The 26,722-nt window shown below is 27.1% G+C and overlaps 4 protein-coding genes across 4 annotated transcripts in view; 3 read left to right on the top strand and 1 right to left on the bottom strand.

Annotated features, from left to right (window-relative positions):
* Positions 1 to 8,352, top strand: part of mas (trypsin-like serine protease domain-containing protein masquerade) — a 16,415-nt gene extending 8,063 nt beyond the window's left edge. The window contains exons 2-11 of the mRNA XM_011505770.1: positions 1,704 to 2,083; positions 2,404 to 2,437; positions 2,641 to 3,098; positions 3,703 to 3,882; positions 4,068 to 4,194; positions 4,546 to 4,740; positions 5,573 to 5,834; positions 6,380 to 6,657; positions 7,387 to 7,541; positions 7,928 to 8,352. Coding sequence (XP_011504072.1) covers positions 1,704 to 2,083; positions 2,404 to 2,437; positions 2,641 to 3,098; positions 3,703 to 3,882; positions 4,068 to 4,194; positions 4,546 to 4,740; positions 5,573 to 5,834; positions 6,380 to 6,657; positions 7,387 to 7,541; positions 7,928 to 8,095 — 2,237 coding nt within the window. The 3' untranslated portion in view covers positions 8,096 to 8,352. The remainder of the gene's footprint in view (positions 1 to 1,703; positions 2,084 to 2,403; positions 2,438 to 2,640; positions 3,099 to 3,702; positions 3,883 to 4,067; positions 4,195 to 4,545; positions 4,741 to 5,572; positions 5,835 to 6,379; positions 6,658 to 7,386; positions 7,542 to 7,927) is intronic.
* A 1,264-nt stretch (positions 8,353 to 9,616) lies between these two features.
* Positions 9,617 to 15,402, bottom strand: LOC105367131 (Kinesin-like protein at 61F). Its single transcript, XM_011505761.1, has 16 exons — positions 15,192 to 15,402; positions 14,661 to 14,808; positions 14,437 to 14,585; positions 13,870 to 14,031; positions 13,648 to 13,797; positions 13,329 to 13,565; positions 12,868 to 13,243; positions 12,531 to 12,802; positions 12,180 to 12,438; positions 11,693 to 12,037; positions 11,356 to 11,604; positions 11,112 to 11,291; positions 10,798 to 11,020; positions 10,324 to 10,442; positions 10,003 to 10,251; positions 9,617 to 9,907 (listed from the first exon to the last, which is right to left on the bottom strand). Exons 1-16 carry the CDS (start codon positions 15,251 to 15,253, stop codon positions 9,791 to 9,793), a joined length of 3,297 nt encoding a protein of 1,098 aa, XP_011504063.1. The 5' UTR covers positions 15,254 to 15,402; the 3' UTR covers positions 9,617 to 9,790.
* A 396-nt stretch (positions 15,403 to 15,798) lies between these two features.
* On the top strand, positions 15,799 to 19,667 carry Cap-G (Chromosome associated protein G). The gene is made up of 8 exons (XM_011505750.1): positions 15,799 to 15,931; positions 16,007 to 16,231; positions 16,399 to 16,973; positions 17,079 to 17,607; positions 17,898 to 18,203; positions 18,270 to 18,641; positions 18,786 to 19,286; positions 19,369 to 19,667. Exons 1-8 carry the CDS (start codon positions 15,821 to 15,823, stop codon positions 19,576 to 19,578), a joined length of 2,829 nt encoding a protein of 942 aa, XP_011504052.1. The 5' UTR covers positions 15,799 to 15,820; the 3' UTR covers positions 19,579 to 19,667.
* A 410-nt stretch (positions 19,668 to 20,077) lies between these two features.
* Wdr92 (dynein axonemal assembly factor 10) lies at positions 20,078 to 26,648 on the top strand. The gene is made up of 5 exons (XM_011505739.1): positions 20,078 to 20,465; positions 23,045 to 23,203; positions 24,248 to 24,589; positions 25,241 to 25,338; positions 26,240 to 26,648. Exons 1-5 carry the CDS (start codon positions 20,199 to 20,201, stop codon positions 26,445 to 26,447), a joined length of 1,074 nt encoding a protein of 357 aa, XP_011504041.1. The 5' UTR covers positions 20,078 to 20,198; the 3' UTR covers positions 26,448 to 26,648.
* Positions 26,649 to 26,722: the final 74 nt, after the last annotated feature.

Raw genomic sequence — 26,722 nt, 5'->3', positions numbered from 1 at the left:
TAAAGCATCTTAAAATATTATTTATAGGTACTGATGTTCTTAGCATACTCAACATTCTCTTAACAAATACTACTTATTTAATTTATTTAAAGGTATCATGTGTGAAATAAAGTACATTACCATACATTAATATACATTTTTATCAAATAATATTTTGAAATGTCTGTTGACGAAAAATGTTGCAATTGCAATACAGTTGAATTTAATCATTGTCAGGATCGAGAAATTATTCAGTCAGATTATTTTTTACGATCGCTACGTAGTTGGTTTACAGTAAATAAAGATTCGATATTTTGAAAAATAAATAATCGATTATTGTCAACTTACTAGTCTTAGCATTATTACGCTTTTCGACTCTTCGATGACATCCGGCCGGTGAATGGGAAAGACGACAAAAAAAGGGGAGAAAGAAAAGGAACGGCCAATGTGACTCGATTGCCGCGTTCGAATTTCTCCGCGTCGGCGGTGCGTCTTAACTTCCGGCAAACTATAGAAATCGCGTGCCATGCTCACCGGTTATTCAACCTCATTACTGCAAGGACTCTGTCGTCGTGATCAAGTGCAGGCATCCCATGGACTATTTATATGGTCCATCAGACGATTATGCATGCAGGAATTCTTCTCTTTCGATTCCTCAATCCCGTACGACTCATAAGTACTATATACAGTTAGGCCTTACAATAGTCTGGGAGTGGTTTTGCTTCCCGCGCTTTACGCCTCACATTGTAAAATATGGCATACAACAAATATTATTACACCAGTCAATATTTAATATACAGATGAGAGAAAGAGTATAAGGGGCAACGGCATTACCGGTGTATTCTTCGATTGCTTGAAGTGGAGCGGTATTTGACACTCGTTTATAGAAAGATAACAGCCAGCGGTAACCTAACTGTTTTTGTCAAGGTCTTCGGGTCGAAGCTCTTTTTACATATTTTTCCATTTTGGGCTAGTCCAGACGCATTTTTACTCCTAACTCATTTCAAAGTGCTGCAGGCGCACAGACAAATATTCACGGTTGAAAATTATTATTGTAAGTGGGTTAATGTGTGACGAATTAAACAGGTTTTCTTTAAAATAAAGGGACACTTGTTTTAATACGAAATTAAATACTAACGTTTTAGAATAATCTTTGTCGAGACAGATGTTTACACTTAAACCGTTGTTGGAAAACATACGGAGTAGTTGAGATAATTTGAATTAAGTAGGATATCTTTAACGATTAAGCTGTAAGTGGATAAAGGAGAATCATTAAGAATTAACTATGATATAAACATGAAAACTGTCTTTTAATTAAATACAATGCTTTCAAACAAATGGGATAGTTGAATAATATATGTTTAATGATCTTTTGAATAAATTTATTGTATAAACTATATAACCATACTGTATCATATACCGTATACTACTCTATCTTTTATGACTAACTGAATGAAAGGTTAAATGAAAATAAAGAAGAAAAGAGAGATAAATTCTTTATTATAAAACTAAAATATAAAAATTTGATTAAAGTTCTTATAGTCTTACTATTATTAGGCTACAATTAACTGCAAATGAGTTATATTTCTAAATATAAACATAATTTACATAACTTATTTTTCATCGAGACAGATTTTTAAAAACTAGTGAGTTCATAGTATCATATGAAGTATTATTCAAGAAACATGCTGATCAGTAATAAATATGTGAGTATCTGTTCACAGGCCTTCTCGATTCGATTACGAGCACGGCTAACAGCGAGAACTGCCCTGGCATGTGCGTTCATGCGATTGCCACTATAATGTGTTACGAAGTCCTGGAAGATGTATCCTGTCCGCAACCCTCGATGCGTTGCTGTGTTGATTCGCCGATGAACAATACCAGTACTGGAAGCGTCTCCAACGAAGTTACAGACTACGAGCACAAGAACGCCAGCAGCGTTCAAAATTATGAGCATCAGCAGCAACAGCAGTTCAATGTAACCAGCAGTCCAATTATACCCTTGGTTGCCAGCACTCAGAAACCGACGAGCATTATCAACCCGGTCATATCACACACTAGTATAAGTTCGAGTTCAAATACAACAAACGCCAAGCCAATCGCGGTAAATTTCAAATTAAATCGTTCTCGAAACTATTCCAAGATCCTTTTATTTAATATATTTGATAGATTTTTCACGCAAGATTAGTAATGTTATCAACTTAACATTATATATGGTTAAGAAAGATAAAAAATTTATTATTTAATTATTAAAATTTTATTATCATAATATATAGCATTTTTACGAACTAGATTATCTGCTCTAATTCAGAATAATTGTAGTTGCTTTTTTATGCTTTCAAATTAATATCGAAAATATTCGTTCAACCATTTACATAAATTCTTGAGACAATGATTAATATGTGTATATTATTATTCTTTCAGGAAAATAAAAAGGAAGAAGTGGACAAGTTGTCTCGTAAGTATCCCAACGCATTATAGAGTAAATTATATAGCAAGGTGGGTTAATTAAGAATAAATCGTACGCGTAAATGCTTCCCCTTCCCTTATGAAATCAAGATAAAAAATCGCAAAAGGCTAAGTAAAGCAACTCGCGGCAAGTAAAGCGCCTCGATTTGGCAAAAGCCGAGCCTAACCCCCTGGTGACCTCCGACCCTACAGCGAAGAGTTGTTCGGGCATTTGCATGGCCGAGCGCATCGCCAACTACTGCGACGCAGTGCTGAACGTAGAGAACCTCTGCAAGTTCGGCTACCGATGCTGCGTATCGCGCGATCTTTTTGGGGACTCACCTCCAGCCGAACTCCTTGTCATTGATCGGACCAAGTCCAACCTGACTCGCGTGGAAGAGACGAGCCCGGCAAGCACTTCGTCCGTCACTCCTGTCATCGGTCATGGTCCTCCGAGTCACGCAACAAGTACAAACTACGTTTCCAGCCCTACAAGCATCACTAGTACCGCGACGACATTGAGGCCAGGATCCGCCTCACAGGGACCTCCAAAGCCTTGTAGTGGCGAGTGCGTAAGTCCTTTCTTTGCCCTCATCTGCGAAAACGTCGACACAGAGGCAGATTGTGGTGACTCTGGCTATTGCTGCATCAGGGATAACATTATTAAGAAGGTACGGACTAATTAGCATCAACCCTTTATTACTATCCACTCATTTGATTTTTACGTTGCATTATCAATTATACGTTTGCAGTGGACACAGAGAAAATGACTTGTGCTCAACTGCTTCGAGCCTATTTTAAAAAAAATCAAGTATATAGTTTTTCCATAATTCTTATCTTAAGCAGTAAAAAATTTGTAAAAATTAGAAAAAATGCACAAATTGATTTCTCCCATAAATATTCAATTAATCATTTCGACATTCTTTGGAAGGAATTTTTGTACATGGTTGTAATTTTATTTTACTGTTAAATTAAAATCAGTTACAATTCAATTTTTCATCGCAGTTTCTAGTTGTTAGGTTTTTTATGTTTTGTTTTTATATAAATTTATTAAAATCTCACACTATGTTAAACTTTTTTTTATATTTAGAACAATTTTGTTTACAAAACTTCAAAGTTTAATGTAATTTCAAGTATTACTTATACTAAATGTATAATCAATTAAGTTTTTAATTAATAATAACAATTTAATTTATTATTTATGTACGTATGTTCGTGGTTTATTCTTTACTAGATCTATATCTTTTCATAAGATTTGTAAAATATATTTTTCAGGACACTACAACGACATTGCGACCGACAACCAAACCACCTCAACCTAAGCTACCAACTTGTCCAGGCTTCTGTCTAATGAACATAATGTTGGCTTTTTGTGAAAGACCAAACGTTATTATTTATCGAACGTCAACTTGTACAACAGGGCAGTTTTGCTGTGATAATACGAAGAGTCCACCAGTAAATAATTTATAAACTTTAAAAATTTTTTTGAAGAAGGGTTTGTATAAATTTTGCAGAAAAAATAAAACTGCTTTTATTCACATAAGCCGTCGTTTTAAAAATGCAAATGAAATTTCATTACCTGTACTTTTTCTACCTCTGTATACTTATTCGGAAATCGATTAATTATAATTAATTTACAGACAAGAAGACCAAAGCCAAGATCAACTACTTCTAGGCCATTAGTGACCACTGTAACACTTCCACCGGATCCACGTCCAGAATGTCGCGGATCATGCATAGTCTCCTATCTGTCCTTTACTTGTTTTAGTAAGTTTCCTGTTTGTGAAAAATTATAATCGTATTCTTATTTCAAATTAATTTTAGATTATATTATAATCGTTTTAATTTCTTTAATTTAATTTCTTCGACGACTGTATGATGAATATACAATAAATTGAATTAAGAACTATTGGTTTTCATTATATATTATGAAAAATTTGTTTCTTTAATATTTGTAATATAAACTATAATTAGAAATAAAAAGTCATAGTCAAAATAAAGTATGTATTTTAATTAATAATTATTAATAATGCATTTTTATAAAAATTATGTGTAATACTAATTAATATAAAATTAATTCGTCATTTGTTTCTGAATTTATTTATGTTTAATTGGTAGATAATGCAGAATTAACAAATATCTTCAAATGTAAAAAGCCTGGTCATCAGTGTTGTGCTGCGAAATCGGTAATTCGAGAATTCCAAGGAATTAATGGTCATAATACGAGTGACTCGACATTAAGTAATAGAAATGATACTATATTTACTCTTACACCTCATCCATCTTATACAATTTCGTCATCAACATTGTTCCGTAAGTTGTGATTTTATATTCATTTATTTTTACACTATAATATTTATCAATATTAATTAATCTTATACTTTCATACATATAAAAGTGAAGCATGAATAAATATAAGTTCACAAATAATAAGTATAACTTGTCCATTGTTATAATAAGTCCAATTGTTTGATAATAGTTAGCCAATAATTGTATTCAATATCTATATGAAAGCAAATAGGATTGATATAATTATAATAATAAATAAAATAAATAAAATAAAAAATATATAAATAAATAAATTGATATAATTAAAAACAAATTCACACATTTGTATTATATCAGCTTTATGCATATGTCGTAATATCATAACTATATAAAATATAAAAACATATCTAGAATTGCCAGTTCCCAATTTTAATTGAAATGTATAGGGATATATAGGGAATCCAATTCTTTATAATTTGATTATAATACATTTATATTATTTTGTTTAACTGTAAATTTCGAAACTAACAATAATAAGTATAATGTGAGTATACACAGATTTAAACAATTTTCAAAACCGTTTAACAACATAGACATAGAATCCAAAAAAATTTAATTAGCTTAAATTTGTTATTCACGCTTGCGATTCTATTAATAAGATTAATAATCAAAATTACACGTAATAATCCATAATTTCCTTAACTACGCATAATTGATTGTTGTTGAATGGAATTCATATTCGTTATAAAAATATGAAAATATATCGAAAACTGACAAGATTACAAAATAATCGAATCGTCGATAAGAGTGAAATCAAAATTAATAGTCTTCTCGCATCTTTGTTAAAACACATTAATAGCTTTTGGCACGTGAATAGATGAAACAACGACGATGATGACAACGACGACGACGAAGAGCCCCGTGTACAATAAGTATGTGTGTGGTGTAAAAGGGACATCTCATGCTCCCATTCAAGCTCGAATAATTGATCGAGGAGCAAGAGTCGTTGGAGGCGAGGACGCTGATGCAAACGAATGGTGCTGGCAGGTAGCCCTCATCAACTCCCTTAATCAGTACCTCTGCGGCGGTGCCCTCATCGGCACACAATGGGTCCTTACCGCTGCTCACTGCGTTACAAAGTAATTAACTTCCTGATATTTCAATCTTAATATTGTTGAATCGCTTGATTTTACCGATCTTCTTAAGATGAGAAATCTGTAAAACTGATTTTGAGAAGATTCGTAATGATAATGCAATTAATTCATTCAATCGATAATTTAGTTATTTCAAATTTAATATATTTATTTATACTTATAATTCTTATTATATCGATAACTATTACAATTTTGTTTATTATAATATTTTACATTTCTGTTTGATTATGCAAACATGCTTTTTATAAGTATTAATTAATTTACTGAAGATCTGAGCGGACTCTTATCATATGAAACAATCTAAATATAAAAATGTATACTCAATCAATAAATCAGGAATATTTATTTACATAATTAAGAGTAATATAATGTGTAAGATACAAATTTGTATCTTTTTAAAAGAAATTTCCGTCACCAAAATATGGCTGAGCTTAGAATATATTCAAATACCGTGACGAATCAAGGCTCGCTTACATCCGCTAATACCCATTATTAACACAGCATAAAAGAATTACGTCTCTGTGGCACAGCATTGTCAGATCAGGTGATGCGATCTATGTTCGCGTTGGTGACGTTGACCTTACGAGAAAGTACGGGAGCCCCGGAGCCCAGACTCTGCGCGTTGCCACAACCTACATTCATCATAACCACAACAGCCAAACCTTGGACAATGATATCGCTCTCTTAAAGCTGCACGGCCAGGCGGAGCTCAAGGATGGAGTTTGTCTCGTTTGTTTACCGGCAAGGGGTGTGAGTCATACGGCTGGCAAAAGATGCACTGTTACCGGCTACGGCTACATGGGCGAGGGTGAGCTACGATCCTCTTTTCATAAATCCACCGTTATTCGGCATGCACTCCTTGAACTCGACTCGAATAATTACCAATTTTTCATTTCCGCCCATACTGTAGTGAAGAAATTTGCTACATTTACAAATGGTGCTAGTCAGATTAGGTATGCCTTTGTTAATAAAAATTAATACCCGAGACGTGCTTAATTCTGATTTTCTCAATATACGTTTCATATTTGCATTTCCAATAGTAGAATTTAAGACGCTATTCTCACCAAGAAGAAACTGAAACTAAATTTTCAGCGTTATTAAAGGACCGTTTCTCTCTCAATAATTATAAACAATTAACATAAATCTTACGATTACGTCTTTAAAATTGAAATGATTTTATTATTCTTATTTGCGAGATAAAATTGATTGCTTCTAAAACTATACATTTTTATTGTATATGTAAACTCTTTCAAATTATGTAATTCTACTACTGATAAAAAATAAAGTACTGCTTGTTATTATTCAAATTTTAGTGCCCATAAAAAGTAATACATTAATTTACATACGAATTGAAGATTAACTTACTTTGCCATAGCTTTATGTAATCTTATAATAATACAATTTATTTCTTCTTGAATATCTTCTTCAGTAGAATAGGTACACTCAATTAAAAAGAAAAATCTAATTAATTTATGTATAATAAAAATAATTTAGAAAATAAATAAAATATGAAAAATTGTCCTATTTTTCTAAACAGCTGGCCCGATTCCACTGAGAGTACGTGAAGCAGAGATTCCTATAGTAAGTGATGCGGAGTGCATTAGAAAAGTAAATGCTGTAACAGAGAAGATTTTCATTCTGCCAGCCAGCAGCTTTTGCGCCGGTGGTGAACAAGGCAACGATGCGTGTCAGGTAAGCAAATCGCTACTTGGTATTTAGCATTTCGTTTTTTATCCTCTCCCTCAAAACACTGTTTTACTAATGGGTGCATCTATAAACAGGACAATTTCTTTGACCAAAGTATAGCAATAAAGTTGAACGGCAAGGTGCATTTTAAAATATTAGTATCAGAATACAAATAATGTACATAATATTTAAGTCATTAAAATCGTTAATATATATATATACTAACTTAATATATTTTTTAAAGCCTGGAAAATGGAATGTGTTGAATACTAAAAGATACGAATTATATTGAAATGAATAATAAAATGAATAAAATATTTGTGATATTAAAAATTATTTTGTTTTTTATTTAAATGTGAGAATAAAATAACATTTTTATGTTTATATTATAGGGCGACGGTGGTGGCCCATTAGTCTGTCAAGATGACGGTTTCTACGAGCTTGCCGGCTTGGTTTCATGGGGTTTCGGCTGCGGACGAGTTGATGTGCCAGGCGTCTATGTCAAAGTCTCAGCTTTCATTGGTTGGATTAACCAAATTATATCTGTAAACAATCTGTAGTGCATTCGACATAACTCGAGTTCATTGAAATACCATCATCTTTATTCTATAGTGTACTCAACAAAAAACGTTACTGCGTCTTGGCGATTATTTTTCGTGCAGAGTTGGGAAGGGGAATTTAATCTTTAAAAACCTTTTTATTAAATTATAAGAAAATTCGAATTTTACATTCATAGTTGGCTGTGATATTTCGTTGAGAATCTAAGACCAACATATATAATTGTATTTAGTAAATTTGAATGACTAAATATATCTATATATATCACAAAGGTAAAGATAAAAAAATTTAATAGACCGAAGAAATAAAAATTTTTTATTTGTGGATCTTTTTAAGTAAAGTCCAACAACATTGGATAAAAATTCAATTTATTACCGCTTTTTAACGAATCTTGAAGCTTATACATTTTTCATAGCTAAATATGTATATTTTGTACATGTTGAAAATCGATTAAATTATTTAACTATTGTCTTGTAAATCAGTAAAAATATAAAAAATAGAAAGCGTCTCAACTTTCATTGTTTTCGTAAAGCGATGCGAATACCCATTATAATAGATTATGTAAATATTAAAATAAATATTTCGTTATCTATGTGGTTTCGTTGAAATTAGTAACTAAAGATGTTTCAGTTATTGAAAATGACTGCTGTTGTGCTTTGTAAATGAACGCATAATTTTTCATTGTAAAATTTATTTTATATAATTTTACAAAAGACAGAAGTGCCTTTCTATACTATAGAATTTTATTACGAACAGTAATCGGTATTTTACTTAAATATTAAGACTTGGCATAATATCGCATTAGGCTGTCATGTTATTACTGTACAAAAAATATTAATTTCACATTGCATCTTACAGATATTTTATATTTGTTATATAAGAAATAAGTAAAATAAAAAGAGAAAAGTAATTGAAGAACTTCGAATCTGTATGACTGTAAATTCACTATTATAAAACTATTTGCTAGACTTATATTTATAAGAATAAAGAAATTAATTTATTGTTCGTTTTTCTTCGATTAAAATAATCTTTACAAACTTATATAAAAAATTCTTTTATTTTATATTAAACCCTTAAAAACATAATTCTGAAGCTTTATGTAAGACGCCCATATTAAAGAATTTTTCCCATTATTTAAAAACTTTTATGAATAACATTTACACTAAAGAAGATTAATATCATCAAACAATGTACTTTCTATTTAGTGAAAGTTTCAGGCATACATACAAATATATATATATACACTTCTCAACAAATAGAAACTTTAAACAATTCTAATAAGTATTTTTATCAGGAATTATTTATAAATTTCTAAACAAACGCAAAACCTTAACAACCGTCAACACTTGTATTGTGTATCTGGAATTATATTCATTATAAAAGAATGTTGACGTAAGGATAGCGATGAGTCCAGAAAATGTTCATTGTATACATAAATTAAATATGCGTATATGAATGTACGAAACGTTTTTAAAAGTATTCGATACATTTCTTATAAAAAATCTCGCGTCTATTGTTAAAAAAAAAATAGTCTACTCAAATAGTAGGACTGACAAAATTAAAATAGAACCAATTCGTCAGGACTTATCAATCCTCAAAAAGTTCACTTTAATTAAATAAAACCTGAAAAACGATAGAAAGCAAAAATGCTTTGCTTTAAAGACTCTCTTTCATACCTGAAGTTCTTTTAAATATTTCTAATTGTAAGATCCTAGAACTTTTCTGTTAACACTTTTAACCCTTGATAATTGCTTAGACATTGATTTGTCAGGTTTTATGAATTCTTTTTGTCCATTTTCCTTATTATCATGATCCTACATACAATACACATATTCAGTTGTCCATATTGATACGTTTTAATTTTATTCTCAATTAAATTTGTAAAGAATGATACAATTCGTTTAAATACCTTCAAAATTTCTGATTCAGACATAGCTGTTGAATCAAGTTTGGCTTTTGTGACGAGAGGGATATCTGAAGTTGAAGCAGATTTTATAAGACTATAACTATTATTACGTATTATGGGAATTCTTATTTTTGATTCACTATGTGGTGTAGATGTTACATGATTATTTTTGGTGAGAGGAGGAGATGACAAACTATTGCAGTCTTCACCATTCATGTTGGGAGACATTATATCTATGATGGTGTTATTATCCTGAAGAAATTATTTTTATTTTGAATACATATAAAATAAAATATTTAAAAATATTAAATATTAAATACAAACTTCGTCTGATGCTTGAACGACTTCTTTAACTTCCCGGAACCTTTGAATAATTCTTTCGTGTGGAGAAGTTGCTATTAAATGACGTGGATAATTAAATTCCTTTCTAGAAGGAGTAGTACCTATAAAATAAAATAGAAATTTTCTTACCTGTTTATACGCATATATAATACAAGGATATTAATTACTTCAAATAGATAATATAATGTTCATTATTGTGAAGTATTAAATTATTTTTTATCCTAAGTTTAAACCTAATAAAGAAATATATAATAGTAATTTACAATACTACTTGAATAGATTTGTTTTAAAAAATGTACCATAAATTTCTGATTTACTAACTTATTTATTAACTTTCTTAATTTATTCTATTGATTGCCTATGATATTAATTTACTAACAAGTCAAACTTCTAAAATAAAACGAATTTTCTCTCATTCTATATTTCTAAGTTAGTTTGAATTAATATTTACTGTACCTGTTGGATTGTCACGACGTAACTCTTCCACAATAAATTTTTCAATCTTTTCGTGTGTTGAATTCAATTGAGAATTGAGTTTATTATTCCATTCTGAAGATCCTAATGCTTGATTTTCTAATTTATAATTTATATCACTACAACTATTTTGAGCTGCAATACGTTGTTCTTCCATAAAATTTGTATGTGCTGTACTTGCATCTGAAATAATTTTATGATATTCCTAAAAATAGTAATTAAAAAATTAAAAAGTAACATTGTTTTATTATTTAATGGATTTATTTAATAATTATAAGCATAGTAACTTCACTTACTTGAATTTTAGTTACTAATACCTCCTTATCTTTTTCAGTTTTATGTTGTAATTCTACAGCATTATCTTTAATTAAATTATTATAAGACACTAAAGTATGTTGAGATGCATTTAAATTATCTTCTAATTGATTAATAACGTCAGTACTTTGAACGACTGCATTTTCTGCTATATTCCAATTCTAAAAATAAAAAAATATTTAATATCCATTTTTTATTTGAAGAAATAAAAATATATAATTTTACTTCTTTTAAAGTTGATGAAACTTCATTTCTAATAATTTCAATACAATTTTCAATTTCTTTTTCAATTAATTTTTTTTTATTTACATTCTTATTAAAACTATTCAAATTATTTTCGATAACTTGATCATTTTTAATTTGAATCTCATTTAATTTATTTGAAACAATTGAATGACAACGTATATTTTCTGTATTTGTCTCTTCATATTGTTGCCATGTATGGTCAAATTGCTTTTTCAAATCACTAAACATCTGTTTATTTGATATTTAATTAATAATTAATAATTTGAGTGATATTGTTAAATGTATTAAAAGCATATTATTAAATGTTTTGACAAACCTTCGAAAATAAATTTTCATTTTGTACTATTCGATTTTCATTTTCAACAGAAATTTCTATATATTTTTTAATTTCATCAATTTGCTTAGTCAAATTATCTCGATCAATAAGTAAAGTATTACAAAAGTCATCAATGGATTTTTTCATAGTATGTGTTAGATTTAACAATTTTAAAGATGTTTCTTTATGTAACATTTTTAAATTTTCAGATATTTTATTTTCAACAAGTTGTCGAATTTTAGGAGATATTTTTGTAGAAATATTTTGAAGTACTTCACGTTCATGTTGAGTCATATCTGAAGCCTTTTCTATTTGTGTGAGAATCCAATTATGGTAATCATCATACTACAAGATACAAATATGTAAAATTTTCATTAAAAAAAGCACTATTGTATAATATATATATATTTATATAATATCATAACGTGTATATAAAAAATATATAATATATATATGTATATTATTTATTTATAAATTAATAACTCACATAATTGTTTGCTTGTTCTGTCAATTTTTTAGATATTTCTACTTCTTGTTGTATAAGATCTACAGAAATATGCTTTATTGCTGTATCAGTTCCATTATTTTGACAAGCTATTACAGAATTCATTTGATCTTTAAGAGAAAAACAAAATTTAACTAATTCTTGAGTATAATTTTCTAAATCTCCTTGAATATGTTTAAAAGAATGAAACATTTCTTGTTTAAATTTTTTACCTAAATATTCATTTTCTTCTTCTATTTGTCTAAAAATTTAAATATAAGTAAAAAATTAGACTGTGTATTTAACAATTATAAAATAATAATTAATCATGAAATACAAAAAATACAAACATACTTTTTACGGTTAATTTTTTCATGTAATTTTTGTGTATCCATTGTTGCATTTTCAGCAACATTTAACAAAGTTTGAGCTTGATTTAAAAGAACTCGTTCTGTAGTTACGTGCTTTTCTACTAAATGTTTATTTAAATCCCTATCGAAAGCTATATCACTTAATTCATTCTGTGTTGTTATAAGAACATTTTTTGTTGACTCTAATTTTTCTTTTGTTTTATATAATGCATTAGTAGTTGATTCATATTCTATTTTAAGATCAGTAAATATTTTCTAAAACATAAATATTTAATATTTAATGATGAAAAAGTATTATAATGATAAAATAATATGCTTACTTCTTTATTGTGCATAGTTTCTTCTAGAGCTTTAATATGGTTGATTTTTTCTTCAATTTTTTTACTCTGCATTTCAATTAGGGATTGCATTTGATTATAATTTTCTTGAGCTAAATAAATGCCATTACGTTCTCGCGATGCCAATAAATCACGTCGTAATCTTTCAATTTCTTCAGTGTATTCTTTAAGCAAAGCTTTTTTAGATAACTTTTGATTGATTTCAGGCCGATTTGTTATATTTTTTGCACGGTGCGCATAGTCCAAAGTAGAAAGTGTTTCTTCTATATTCATATTGGCAGGTGATATGGTAGCAATAATGGAAGTTTTAGTTCGTCCTCCCAGTGACTCTTGAAGTAGTCTTGTCAATTTTGATTCACTAAAATTTAGTTATAAAAGTAAATAAAAATAATTTACTTATTATTAATACAACTAATTAAATTTTTTATTATTCTAATTTATACCGATATGGAACATGAGGTGCTCGTTCTACTAAGGCAGTGATAACTCTTCCAAGAGTTAGTAATGATTGATTAATATTACCAGCTTCTCTTGCTCGTCTATCAACTGCACCTGATCTACCTACATTTTCACTACCAGCTAAATCCACCAAATTAAGTTTACCAGTTTTAAGGAGTTCTTCACCATCAACTGTATTTTCTTTTATGTGTACTGTTATTGAAAATACTGTATGAGATCGACTATTAAAGTGAAAATAGTAAATACTAACAATTATTTACAATTTTAAATTTAATTACTATTACATTAGCAATAAATAGATACCTTGAGTGCGCATTCATTAATGTAGCTGCTGTTTGGCGTTTTTCAGAACCTTTTTCTAAAATTTTATATACTTCACTTTTATTATGAACTGTGACTTCTTCCAATCCATGAATAATAATTGCACCTTTTCTTGATGCATCTTCATATATTCTGACAGTAAATAATATTATTGGTTGTTACTACAAAATACTATTTAAGAAGTTCTTAATTTTCATTAGTTACCTGATTTTTGATGCATCATCATTGGGTGATAAAAGATCAAATAACTCTTCATTATATAATTCTAAAAAACTAACTCGAACAGAATATTCTTGAGCACCTAGGGTTCTTAGTTCATTGAATAAATGACTCAAGGATCTTGGTATGATTCCTTCTGTTGAATCTTAAAATAATACATAAAGTATATAATTATATAATAATGCAAATAATAAAATATTAGAATATAATTTACATTATTATGTTATATATACTATTTCTAAAATTTCAATATATTATTTACACATTAATTAGTAATTTCTATTTCTATTTATTTTAATATAACATACTTTATTCATTCTAACAATTCTAAATTTACAAATTCAATACAAAACGATAAATTAATATACAAATAATAAAATTTAAGAAATAAATATACATACATACAATGGATAATATTAAATAAAGTTTTATTTTTGAATATTTACTGAATTTGTATTTTGAATTAAAAATTTGTATAAATATAAAGTTGTTATGTATATTTATATAATTTTAAAGTTTAATCTTAAATTATAAAATTTATATTTATTTACAGTTTGCCAATGTAAGGCTGGATCATTGCAACTTCCTTCCATAGTAAATGTTTTTCCTGTACCAGTTTGGCCATATGCAAAAACAGTACAATTGTAACCAGCCAAAACTTCATCCAAAAGTGGGCTAACAACTGCATTATAAACATCAATCTAAAAAGTAAAGATTATTTTATAATTCTTTTAAAATATCAAAATTATTTTAAAAACTGTTTATATTTCAAGTACCTGTTTAGAAACTGGTCCAAATACTTTATCAAATGTAAATTTTTTTGTGAGTTTATCTTGTGGTCTTTCACGAACAACTATCTCTTTATTAGAAGCAACATCAACTACAACTGGTGATTTGTTTGTTTTTTCTATATTATTAATTGGTCTTAAAAATAAAAAATAAAATTTTCTGTAAAACTTAAAACAATTGAAAATGAAAGAAATGTATTACTTTTTAATAAAACTGAATATTATATATAATGTTATTAATCTATATATTAATAATGTACTGTTATTTTAATTGGTAATGTTATTTTATAAACAAGGACTTGTTTGGAAATACACTAATGAAAATATGTGCATTTAAAATACATACAAAAAACAAAAATGTAGAAAAACAATAAAGTTAAGAAATTACTAAATTAGATAAAAGCAAAACAGTAAGATAATAATATAATATAAAAAAATCCAGAGGTCAATTGAATTATCACGTTTGACACTTTCTATATCTTCAGAATGTAACGGACACTTTGTCTTGATTTTCCTTACCTTACGCGAACAAAAACTTGTATGTGCTGATTTTTATCCTTTTTATTACGTGTGTCATTCATTTTTATTGTTTTTTCAACGTTTACACTCACGTTTGTAAATTTAAGTTCGCTTTTACAGCGATTTCGCCGATACTCGCGAAGTTCCCCTATTTTTACCGTACAGTGAGATTTTTTTCTCTCAGCGTCTTCTCCGACATCTAATTCCTGCACAACCGTTGCACTTTCAGGATTTAAATCTACACATTCAAATAACTACCGTCAGAGGGACATTATTTTCAAAAATTTTAATTCCAATAAGAAAATTATTTTTTTAATAAAACTATTAATTGTTTGTTTAGGTGTTTAAAATAGATTTAATTAGTATTATATTTATAATTTTATTATGATTATTAATAGAATAAATATTGTAATGTTGCATACAAATCATATTATATATATATATATATATATATAATAAGGTTTTTCAATATCCAAGATTTATTTTCTCAGTTGGTCATCGTGGAACTTAAAATTACATGAATGACGCTTGAGAAAATTTAAAAATTTTGTTAATAACGTATATATACATGTTTTCATTCAATGTCCAATAAAATATACGTATTTATTTATTAAAAAAAGTATTAAAACATGCCTATTAGAATAGAACCAAATAAAATAAGTGAAGTATTCCATGCTGTTCAATACAATCGTACATGTCACCAAAATTATATGAAAAAATTAAGAAAGTACTATGACAAAGTAAGTTTATCAAGGTTTTTTAAAATTGAAGTATGTGATATACATTTGCAGAAATTAATTATTAATTCATTTTAGATGGATTTTAAATATTTTGTACGTGAGTTCATATCTAACCTTACTATTCCTTTAACTTATATTGAAAAACATCCCAATGTTGAAAATACATTACAATTTGCTGCTAAGTTTGCAATAAGCTTGCAACCACAAAGTGATAATGAAGAAGAATATGAAGAAGTGTGTGCATTTCTTGAACAAATTTTTATTTTTCTATTAACTCACCATGGTGCAAAGGATGTAGCGGTAATATATTTTAATAATTTTCACTTATAATTATTTATAGGCTAAATATCGTTAAACTTTATTTAAAGACATTCTATTAAGTTATATATAAAATATGTATATTTATAAATTTAACTTAAATTTAATACCATGTATTAATAGTAATTATGTTTTTATATTATATTTAGGTCAGATTTCGAGTATGTTATTTTCTAAATATGATATTGGATACAATGGGTGATAATGCCACTATTGAAGATGAATTATGTAACAGAATTTTACAATGTATGATGGAAAGAATTTTGGATAAATCACCAAAAGTTAGGGCACAAGCTGCTATTGCCCTTAATAGATTACAAGAACCAAATAATAAAGCATGTTCTGTTATAAGTGTATATTTATTTCACTTGTCTAGAGATCCTAGTGCAGAAGTAAGAAGAGTAATTTTGACAAAAATGGCTAAAAATAAAATAACTTTAAATGCAGCTATAAATAGAACAAGAGATGTTGATGATTCTGTTCGTAAAATGGCTTACTTATTTATCAGTAAAATAACAGTTAAGTCATTGACAATATCCCAAAGAGAACAATTAATAAACAATGGTTTAAGAGATAGATCTGACATGATTAAAAAGTGTGTAAGAGAAATACTGATACCATCCTGGCTTCGCTATTATGATAAAAATTATATTAATTTTATAAAGGCTATAGATGCTGAACATGCAGCTGAAACAACCGCTTTAGCCTTAAGTTGTTTATTTAAGTAAGTTTTAAATGATAAAAATATATAAGTTTAATATTTATATACTATATAAAAATTAATATTTATGTTTCTTAATTTTTATTAATATGTTTAAATTGTTAATAGGAATGAAGATATTGGAAATTTAATAGAACAATTACCAATAGATAAAACAAAATTTGTTCCTATTGAACAATTGAGTAGCGAAATCATTCTATATTGGCGTTGTTTAGTTGAGTTTTTAAAGAATGAAAATTACATAGATGAGTTTGATCAAATTATGCCTGAATTATCTTTATTTTGTAGTTATATTAAGGACTTTATTACATTAATTGACACAAGAACAAATAAACAATATGAACATATTACTCAACAATTTATTTTGCATCAACTATTTGAAATGGTTAAACTCCATGATTTGTCTGATGAAATGGGGAGAAAAAATTTAAAAGAATTAATCTTAGATACTTTACAAACTCATTATTGTTCAGAGAAAATAAATGAATGTATTGTAAAGTATTTTGACAAGGTAGTTCCAGATGTAACAGATAGAGTCGCTCTATTAGTGGAAGTTATTAATGAGATAAGAATGCCAACAAAGATTAATGCTATTGTACCAATGTCAGATGATGAACGGCATGAAAGAAAAATGATGGTAAATATATTTAATTATATATACTATATCAATATAGAATATTAGTTGAACAGTACATTGAAATTAAATATTGCAATTATTAAATACAAAAATCAATTACACATATATAATATAAAGTTTATAACATAATTTAAAGAATAGTATAAATAAATGTACTTAATAATTGAAAAATATAAAATATGAATTACAATAAATGAAATCTTGTGTATTAAATTTTTTAATAGCATTATTTCTCAATAAATAAATTATATATTGTATAATACTGAATTTTATTCTTTAATTTATTTTAGAAAGCAAAACTTGGAATGCAATTATTAGAACTTGAAGATGATGAATATTCTGCAATACAGCGTAAAGATTATTCAACTGCACAAGCAATAAGTATAAAGGTAGCATCTTTAAGAGCAGAAATAGAAAATTTATCAAAGGAACCTGAAGTAACAGAAACGCAAAATCCTTGTGAAGAAAAAACCGATCCTGAGACAGTAATGCAGTGCTTACAAATTATGTATTACATGATGCAATCTATTACAATAACAATTTTAACACCAGCATTAAGAACGTTAATGGATAGTATTGCATTGCCATATATCAATGTTAGTAAATATTATAAAAGCTAAACTTTTTAGTTGATTCAATTAAAATTCATACTTTCTTTTTAGCTTCAAAACAATCATGATAGAGTATTAAGCTTAGCTTTAAAATGTGTTGGTCTTTGTTGTCATGTAGATAAAGACTTAGCTAAAAAATATTTCATGATGTATTTTTTATATATTTCTGAATCTGGTAATGAGGATGTATGGATAGCTGCAACTGAAGTAATTTTTGATTTATTATTGAAGTATGGTTTTGAACATTTTGACATAACTCAAGAAGATAGTAATAATATTCAATTTAATAGCAGTAAAAGGAGTCGGTCTGTACGTTTGTATTCTCATAATGATGAGGATATTAACGTTAATGATAAACAAATAAGCTATACTGATAGTAGTAACAATGTTATAAAAGCATTAATGGCGCTGTTAGATAGTCAGGTACGTTTTTCTATCAGTTATTAATATAGGTTTAAGAAATTAAATGTTACAAATATTTTTATTTTATGCATAAATTTTTTTTCTATTTTAATTAAAATATTATATGAAATAAAACATTCTTCTCAATAATTTTATATCTCCTAGATTGTGAATCTTCAATCTGTTGCTACTGAAGGTCTTTGTAAGTTAATTTTGCATAAACGAATAAGTGGTCATCATTTAATATCACAATTATTAATTTTATGGCACAGTCAAGCTGCAAAAGAAAATCCATTTTTGAGTCAATGTCTTTGCAATTTTTTTAATCTCTACATTAGTAAAGTATCTGAAAGCCAAGCCATTTTGGAGGAAGCATATCTCCCAACATTGAAAACATTAGCTAATGCACCAGAAATGAGCACTTTGCAAGAAATTGATGTTCTCAGAGTTAGTGAAGTAATTATTAGTCTTACATGCTGTGCAATTCATAATAATTACAGCATACATAACCAACTTACATATACAATATTAAGCGAAATATTGAATCCTGATACTGAAATTTTAATAGAAGTACTCATAAAATCTTTAAAAATGTTAGATGTTCAATTGGATGGAGAAAATTTGAAAAATGATATTTTAAAAGCCTTAGATGATGTTGAAGTTATGGTAAAGCCTATATTTTATATATTTTTTAGTTTTAATAAAGTTTGATTAATTTTAATTTATTTTTTAAACAAATTATTTTTAGTTAAATACATCTGGAGAAAAACGTCTTCTTAATCATATTAATCAATTTAGAGCAAAAATTACAACTCCTAAAATTAATTTGTCAATAGACAAAGAAAATTTAGATAATCAAAGCAACTTGGGTAGCCAAGATGAAAATATTGAAAACGTTGATGAACAAGAAGATGAAAATGAAGATGAAATAGAAATTGAAAATGATATAGATATTTGATATTGACAAGTTATGTAAGTTTATAATGCTTTTAATTCAGATGCTTAATATATATTTTTTTATAATTAAAAAGCATTCAAATTAAAGACTTCTAATATGGTTATATTTAATTTAAAATAATAGATTTATATAACTGTATCATAGTATTTTATATATACATTTAATCATGTATTTTATTAAAAGTTATGTATATGTGAAAAAATTGTATAATATAAGATGACAAAAGATAAAAAATTTTATATAACTTTATTTCTTGTATTATTTTTCTCTTTTATTAATAAATTACTAAAGTGAGTTAAGTACTTTTGTAACTTGAAAATATCGTACAATTGTTCGATTTTTAATACTATTTAAAATTTTTGTTTCACTTAAAATCGATTATATACGGTAGATGGCGCTAGCGTTTGTTTATATCAAGAATTTAGTGCGAAACCATAGAAATTAAGTCTGTGTAGAACTATCAAGCTATTATTTTCTGTAATAATGGCGTAAATAAATGCAAATAATAAAACAAAGATCGAATTTGGACAATCGATTGTACAATTCGTATTCAATAATCTTTGTGTTTGTGATTAAATACAGAAAGTGTAATCACATTGAGAGCACTTGCCTCAATAATTATGGATAAACTCAGTAAGCCACAAATAATCAGTCACATTGAAAAATCAGTGGATTATACAATATTTGACGCCAAATGGATACCATGCAGTGCAAAATTTGTTATTATGGGTACACGGCCTCGTGGCACTGGTATAATCCAAATTTATGAAGTGTCGAGCGGCAATCTTTCTCTTATCAAAACCATCGACAAGCCGAACCCCATAAAGTGTGGGACGTTCAAGGCTTCGAGCCTTAGAACTCGTTATTTGGCTACTGGAGATTTTAAGGTAGGAGCTTTTTCATTTTTTTGTCGTTAAGGTTTCATAAATAACGAGCATTTAATATCACAACAGTTTGACAGTTACCAAACAACACTAGACGTCAACCAAATCCATGTGCTCAACCGACATTTTATTTCATTTAGCGCTATAAAATTAAAAAGTTTTTAGCTACGCTTCATTTAAACTTAATGAATACTTAGTTATACTTATGTTTTTATTTATATTTTATAATATGATAAATATAATTAAAAAAAAATGTATGTTTATAAAACTTTTTTTTTAAAAACTTTTGAAATTAATATTATTAGAAATATTATTTTTATCAATGTTTATTATATTAAAATTTGCTCATAAAATTAATAAATTTATACTTGTAAAATTTTGCTTTAATTTAAATTAATATGTAATAATAATTTATAATATTATTTAAAACGAATATTACTTTATGAACTATATACTAACACTTGGATAAAGGATTTTATGGTTGCTATACTATTTATTATTGTCATGATTAAATAAATAATTAAAAATAGTAATATAATCAATACGTTCATTTAAGATAAGACAATGATCCTGATTACACCTAATTTAGAAAATTAATATACTTAAAAATATGAAATAATATAATACGTAAGTATAGATATATATAAACTCTTAATTGTATTCTACTCTTAAGTGCAATACTAAAAGCATATGTAAGTTATTTTTCTAATTTAAAAAAAATTATTTATTAAACATTGTTTAATAAATGTAAATGTGAATTTTAAATAATTATTAACATCAATAATAGTTATAATAATGATAGTGATGATAATGATGATTGTGGTAATGTTGGCGATGATGTTGAAGATAACGAAGATGATAATGGCTAAACGAGTAATGTTTTGTATTTCATGCGTTTAGTTATTAAAAAATAATTAATTATATAACTGTTATTTCTCTAATTTATATTTTGCAATTAGTTTTCTAATTTCGTCAAAATTGTAGTCTAAAAAAGTTCTAGCATTGAAAGATAACTAATATTTTAAATTAATTTTAATTTACAAAATACGTGAAAAACTAATTTACTTCAACGTTTTATTCAACACTTTACTTGACTTGTTTATAGTAATATATAAACTTTTTCTTTTATACTTAATTTATTTGACGATAAATTTGAAATTATTAATATTAAGTATAGCTATTAAAACAAAAGCTTATGATGTTTACTCTTATATAATTTTTCTCTAAGCATACAACATAAAAATCAATGTTTTTCAACAGAGAAAAGCGTTAATCTTATAAATCTTAAAACGTAACATAAAATAGAGATTCAAATATTGAAAACTAGATACACGTTGCATTTGTAAAGAAAAAAAGCTAGAGAGAGTAGACGTGCGTGTATATGTGTATGACGAAATGAGTAATTGTGTTATGTGCATGAAAAAAAAAGAAAATGTAATTTTAATGATATAATGTATGATAAATGTATTGTAGATTGATTTTTTGTAACTGAAATAATTGATAATCCATATATTTGTATTTTTTTTTTTTTTAAATATGAATCGTATAATTCTACTTATACTTTCTTCTTCGAAGTTATCATTTTAAATGTTATAATTAAAAATAAATCTACATTTATAAATGCACCCTGAGCCAGTACTTAGATATAAAAATAATTAAATTGCTTTTTTAATTGAAGTTGACGTTTAAAAAGTTCTTTTTTAGTATTTTACAATTATTATTGATTTTGAGTTACAGAAAAACGAAATCGTTCTTCACATATCTTCAAAATAAAATTTAATATTTTATAATATATACATGTAATTTATTTTTATAAAATATTAAATTTTATTTTGAAGATATGTGAAGAACGATTTCGTTTTTCTGTAACTCAAAATCAATAATCATTGCAAAATACTAAAAAAGAACTTTTTAAATTTATATATATATAATCAATTACAGATATACTTAAAAATAAAAAGAATGTCCACAATGTATAGAAATGATAAAACCAAGTTCATCAAATACTGAACTGATCATAATTTATACTATTATAATTTATTATAACCGTTTACTATCCTATAATGTATAACATAATTAACAACAGTAGTATTTATATTTTCATCAAATATTAGTATTTTCTTCAATAAAATCTATGTCCACAAGTCTTCTATGCTATTTGCTATTCCAAATAAACAACGCGTATAAATGTTTTTATGTATTCTTGTTTTTGTAAATAAATAATAACCATAAATAATAACATTTTAAATTATATAAAAATATCTCTAATACCCTGTTCAATATGGGATCTCTATTGTCTCAGTTTTTTGTAAATTCAACAATGCAAAATATCTATATTTTACAATACACATACAAAATATATACTCGAAGTAAGTAATACAGTGGCTTTTGGAGATGATTACATCGCAATAAATTTGTTATTTTCAGACTTTGTGAGAGTTAAAAATATCCAAGTGTTTCGCAAAATACCCTTGGTAATGCAATAGAAAATATCGAATTCTTTATTAATAATTATCTTCGTAAATCACACTACTTAGTAAATAAATGCAAGAAGTGAAACTTACATGATATCAATTTTTTAGGGAAAATTGCAGCTCTACGATTTGGAAAAGCCATCAGAACCTGTATACAGTGCGAATGCACATGGAGAAATCATCAATGCAATCGACGGCGTAGCCGGTGATTCCATCGGTTGCGGCGCTCCGGAAATTCTTACAGGCTCGCGGGAGGGCAGCGTGAAGGTTGTAATTCGCTTTTTCTATATTTTTATTGTTTTCTTTTTCTTTTGAATTTATTCATTTTTAATTTTATTTTCATTTTAAATTACACACTTTTTTGTCACTGTTTCTATGTTTATCAATCAATATCACAAAGTTAATTAGTTAATAACAAACAATTAAATAAATTAAACTTTTTTATTTAATCATAGGGAAATCGCTGTTCATTCTCAATCAATGTTTGAAAGATATAAGTAATTATAAATAATTCATTCAGAAATAAATTCTCCCACACAATATCTAGTGGTTTCTTAGTTAATTCTACACGTTTGCTTCGACGAGCCGGATTAGTGGAATTAATTTTTATACACATACATACATTACTGCGTCAGGATAAAACGTAAATACAATATTCAGTTTTATTTTCATAAATAATGTCTCGTGGTATTTTTATAGTAAAGTCATCACCTAATTTCTAGTCAAAAAAATCAATGTGCACTAAAGTTGAAAGGATTATTTGGTTTAATTTAGCTATATTCGCATATACTTACCAATGACTTAACATATTTTCTATGAAGTGTTTATAAATTTATTTATAAAAAAAAATTGTTGTAAAAAGAATTTCGTTACTTGTGTTTGCTTTATGAATGTTTAATTAATACTATTTATTGCTAATGCAATATTATGGTAATAATATTACGTATATTGCTGAGAACAAGATCAACAAGTGTTGAGCTTTGTAGTGATAAAATATGCATATTTATTTTAAAAGCAGAGTTATCTTTTACAATCAATGGAAATAACAAAACTAGTTTGAAATTTTGATGTTTTTATCCTTTATACTTGAAAATATATTTATCTATATATACTGTAAACCCGCATCTTATCATAATATCCTTAATGTGTAGTTGTAAAAGAGTTAGAATCCTCGGTACATAAAAAACTTAGGTATCACATTTCAAATACACCTATAGTCATGGGTATTTTAAATAAACAAAGTCCGTAATTTCTTTGTGTATGAGAAACAAAGATTCATGCGTAATGTATAATATAATCTTGCATGGGCAGGTATGGGACATACGTCAGAAGGACCAACCGGTGGCAACGATGGAGCCCGTAGTCGGAGGCTCGAGGCGCGATTGTTGGACCGTCGCCTTTGGTAACTCGTACAACTGCGAAGAGCGTTGTGTAACCGCAGGTTTCGACAACGGTGATATTAAAATGTTCGATCTCCGTATGATGACTCTTAAGTGGGAGACCAATCTTAAGAATGGAGTCTGTTGCATAGAGTTCGATAGACGAGACGTTGCCATGAATAAGCTGGTCGCCACCACCCTTGAGTCTAAATTATTCTTGTTTGATCTGAGGACTCAACACCCCACCAAGGGCTTTGCCTATCTCACCGAGAAAGTAATATACTTTCTCAGACATGAGTATCTTTAAAAATCTTCAAATTCTAAATACCCTCCTGTAATACTCAATGTTGAAATGTGCGATCATTAACAAATTTAGCATAAAAAATATTTTGAACATATTATATTCACCTTTAAATGTGTAAATAAGATGGGAAAATAATAACTTCAATTTTGTTAATTTGATTTTAATTTACTCGATAGCGTATAATGCAATTTTAATCTCATTCAAAATTGCTGATTCATCACTATTATTTGCATCCCTTGTATCAGTAAATGTTATGCAGCAACCAAGTAAAAAATATAAATTTGTTTGCAATATTGAAATAATAAAAGAAAATGTATCTATTAAATGATACTGAAATTAGGTGAATTTATAATACATTATTAATTTAGTGTTGTTCAGTGTTTAAAATTTCATATTATTTTATTTTTAATATTGTAACAATAAATAATGGAATTGTTTCTAAATACATTTTTAATGAATAAGCATTGAACTTCTTATGTGTTTGTAATATAAATTGATGTTTTTATAATGTTGAAAAATAATTGTTGAATTTTCAAAAATTATTCAACATACAATATTCAACTAAAAATATATGAAAAATTACATAATTATATTTTGATTATCTTTTAATTATCTTTTCAGGCACATTCATCGACAATTTGGCTCGTTCGTCACCTTCCTCAAAATAGAGAAATTTGTGCAACTGCTGGTGGTAATGGTTCCATAAGTTTATGGAAATAGTAAGATATAATTTAATTTTATTCATAAAAATAATTAAAAATTCCAATAAAGTTTATTATAGTTTAATATCATTTCTTTAATATTTCTTTTGATATTTCTTTATGTTTAATGTTATTACGTTTTAAAAACTTTGTACATAAAATTATTTTGTTTATATTTTTTTAAGTTATTTTAATATCAGCGAGAATTATGATATATCAAAATGATTTTCGAATAAATTTTTTAATAATGGTGTCAATTAATATAATAGACTAATTTTTATGTTGGCCGTGTAGTTTATGTATTTGGTATATTAGTCCAATTGGAAAAGATTAAATGCTTTGATTCAAAATATGATTCAAATAAAAATTAATCACCTACAAATCAATTAAATCAAACCTTGCAGTACGAAAATTAATTTTATCTAATTTATTGAAAATTAGAAAAGTTCTTCGCAAAATTAAGTTGACATTCAATTACTCTATTTTTATAAAATTTTAATGTATGTATAAGGTATAGATTCAAAAGATAGACAGATAACGATTAGTTCCATTGATATTTGATATTATAAATAAAATAATAAATAATTAACTAGTTAATTATTAAGTTATATCGATATTTTGACAACAAAAAACAAAACAAAACAAAAATGAGCAATAACGGATTAATAACATTAATAGACGACATACAGTTGTTGGCTAATATACCTGAAATAATATTTAATAAATATTCGTATTGAAAATTAATAAACATACATATTTCTTATTATAATCAGTATAGCGGTAGATAAATATTTAAACGTAGTATCATATAAAATGCATTACAAACATGTATATTATAAAGCTAATGTTAGGCATGAAATTAGGAAGGAATTACGTACATGGTCGCTGTCCATTGAAGGTTTACCCTCTTTATATACAGTGAATACCCAGAAAAGCGGTACATAGAAGATGCGGAGGGAATCCAGGAGGGCGTAATTGGGAGCTTAAAGCTCTTGCAGCAGAGTACTATGTCCTCGCAGCCGGTGAACTCTCTGGACTGGAGTCCGGATAAGCTTGGCCTTGCTGTTTGCACGTCCTTTGATCAGTGCGTACGCGTTATCATTACCACCAAACTCAACCTCCAATGAATTAATGAAGATACGCGCCATTTTTAATTGACATAATCAGTGTGAATTAGAGACATCAAGCTAGTTCTGATCTTGTCGACAATTTTAGGATTTCGGCTCTTTGGTTCGTGCAATAAATTCTTACAATACTGCACGCGAGTCCTAATCGTCTTATTTTTAAGAATGTCAGAGATTTTCAATCTATTACTTTAATTTTTAACTTTACATAAAAAATCAATGAGATTATATATATATATATATATATATATATATATATATATATATATATATATATA

Source organism: Ceratosolen solmsi, unplaced genomic scaffold (assembly GCF_000503995.2).
Source record: "Ceratosolen solmsi marchali unplaced genomic scaffold, CerSol_1.0 scaffold7, whole genome shotgun sequence".
NCBI classification, from domain to species: domain Eukaryota; kingdom Metazoa; phylum Arthropoda; class Insecta; order Hymenoptera; family Agaonidae; genus Ceratosolen; species Ceratosolen solmsi.
This window is presented reverse-complemented; position numbering and strand designations above follow the sequence as displayed.

Coding starts and splice junctions, on each gene's coding strand:
- LOC105367131 (XM_011505761.1), bottom strand. CDS start 15,253: ATGAATGACACACGTAATAAAAAGGATAAAAATCAGCACATACAAGTT. Junction 12,439..12,530: donor GAAAAAATTAACCGTAAAAA/GTATGTTTGTAT, acceptor TTAAATTTTTAG/ACAAATAGAAGAAGAAAATG. Junction 11,292..11,355: donor TTTCATCAACTTTAAAAGAA/GTAAAATTATAT, acceptor TTTTATTTTTAG/AATTGGAATATAGCAGAAAA.
- Cap-G (XM_011505750.1), top strand. CDS start 15,821: ATGCCTATTAGAATAGAACCAAATAAAATAAGTGAAGTATTCCATGCT. Junction 17,608..17,897: donor GGCATGAAAGAAAAATGATG/GTAAATATATTT, acceptor AATTTATTTTAG/AAAGCAAAACTTGGAATGCA. Junction 19,287..19,368: donor TAGATGATGTTGAAGTTATG/GTAAAGCCTATA, acceptor AATTATTTTTAG/TTAAATACATCTGGAGAAAA.
- Wdr92 (XM_011505739.1), top strand. CDS start 20,199: ATGGATAAACTCAGTAAGCCACAAATAATCAGTCACATTGAAAAATCA. Junction 20,466..23,044: donor TGGCTACTGGAGATTTTAAG/GTAGGAGCTTTT, acceptor TCAATTTTTTAG/GGAAAATTGCAGCTCTACGA. Junction 24,590..25,240: donor TTGCCTATCTCACCGAGAAA/GTAATATACTTT, acceptor TTATCTTTTCAG/GCACATTCATCGACAATTTG.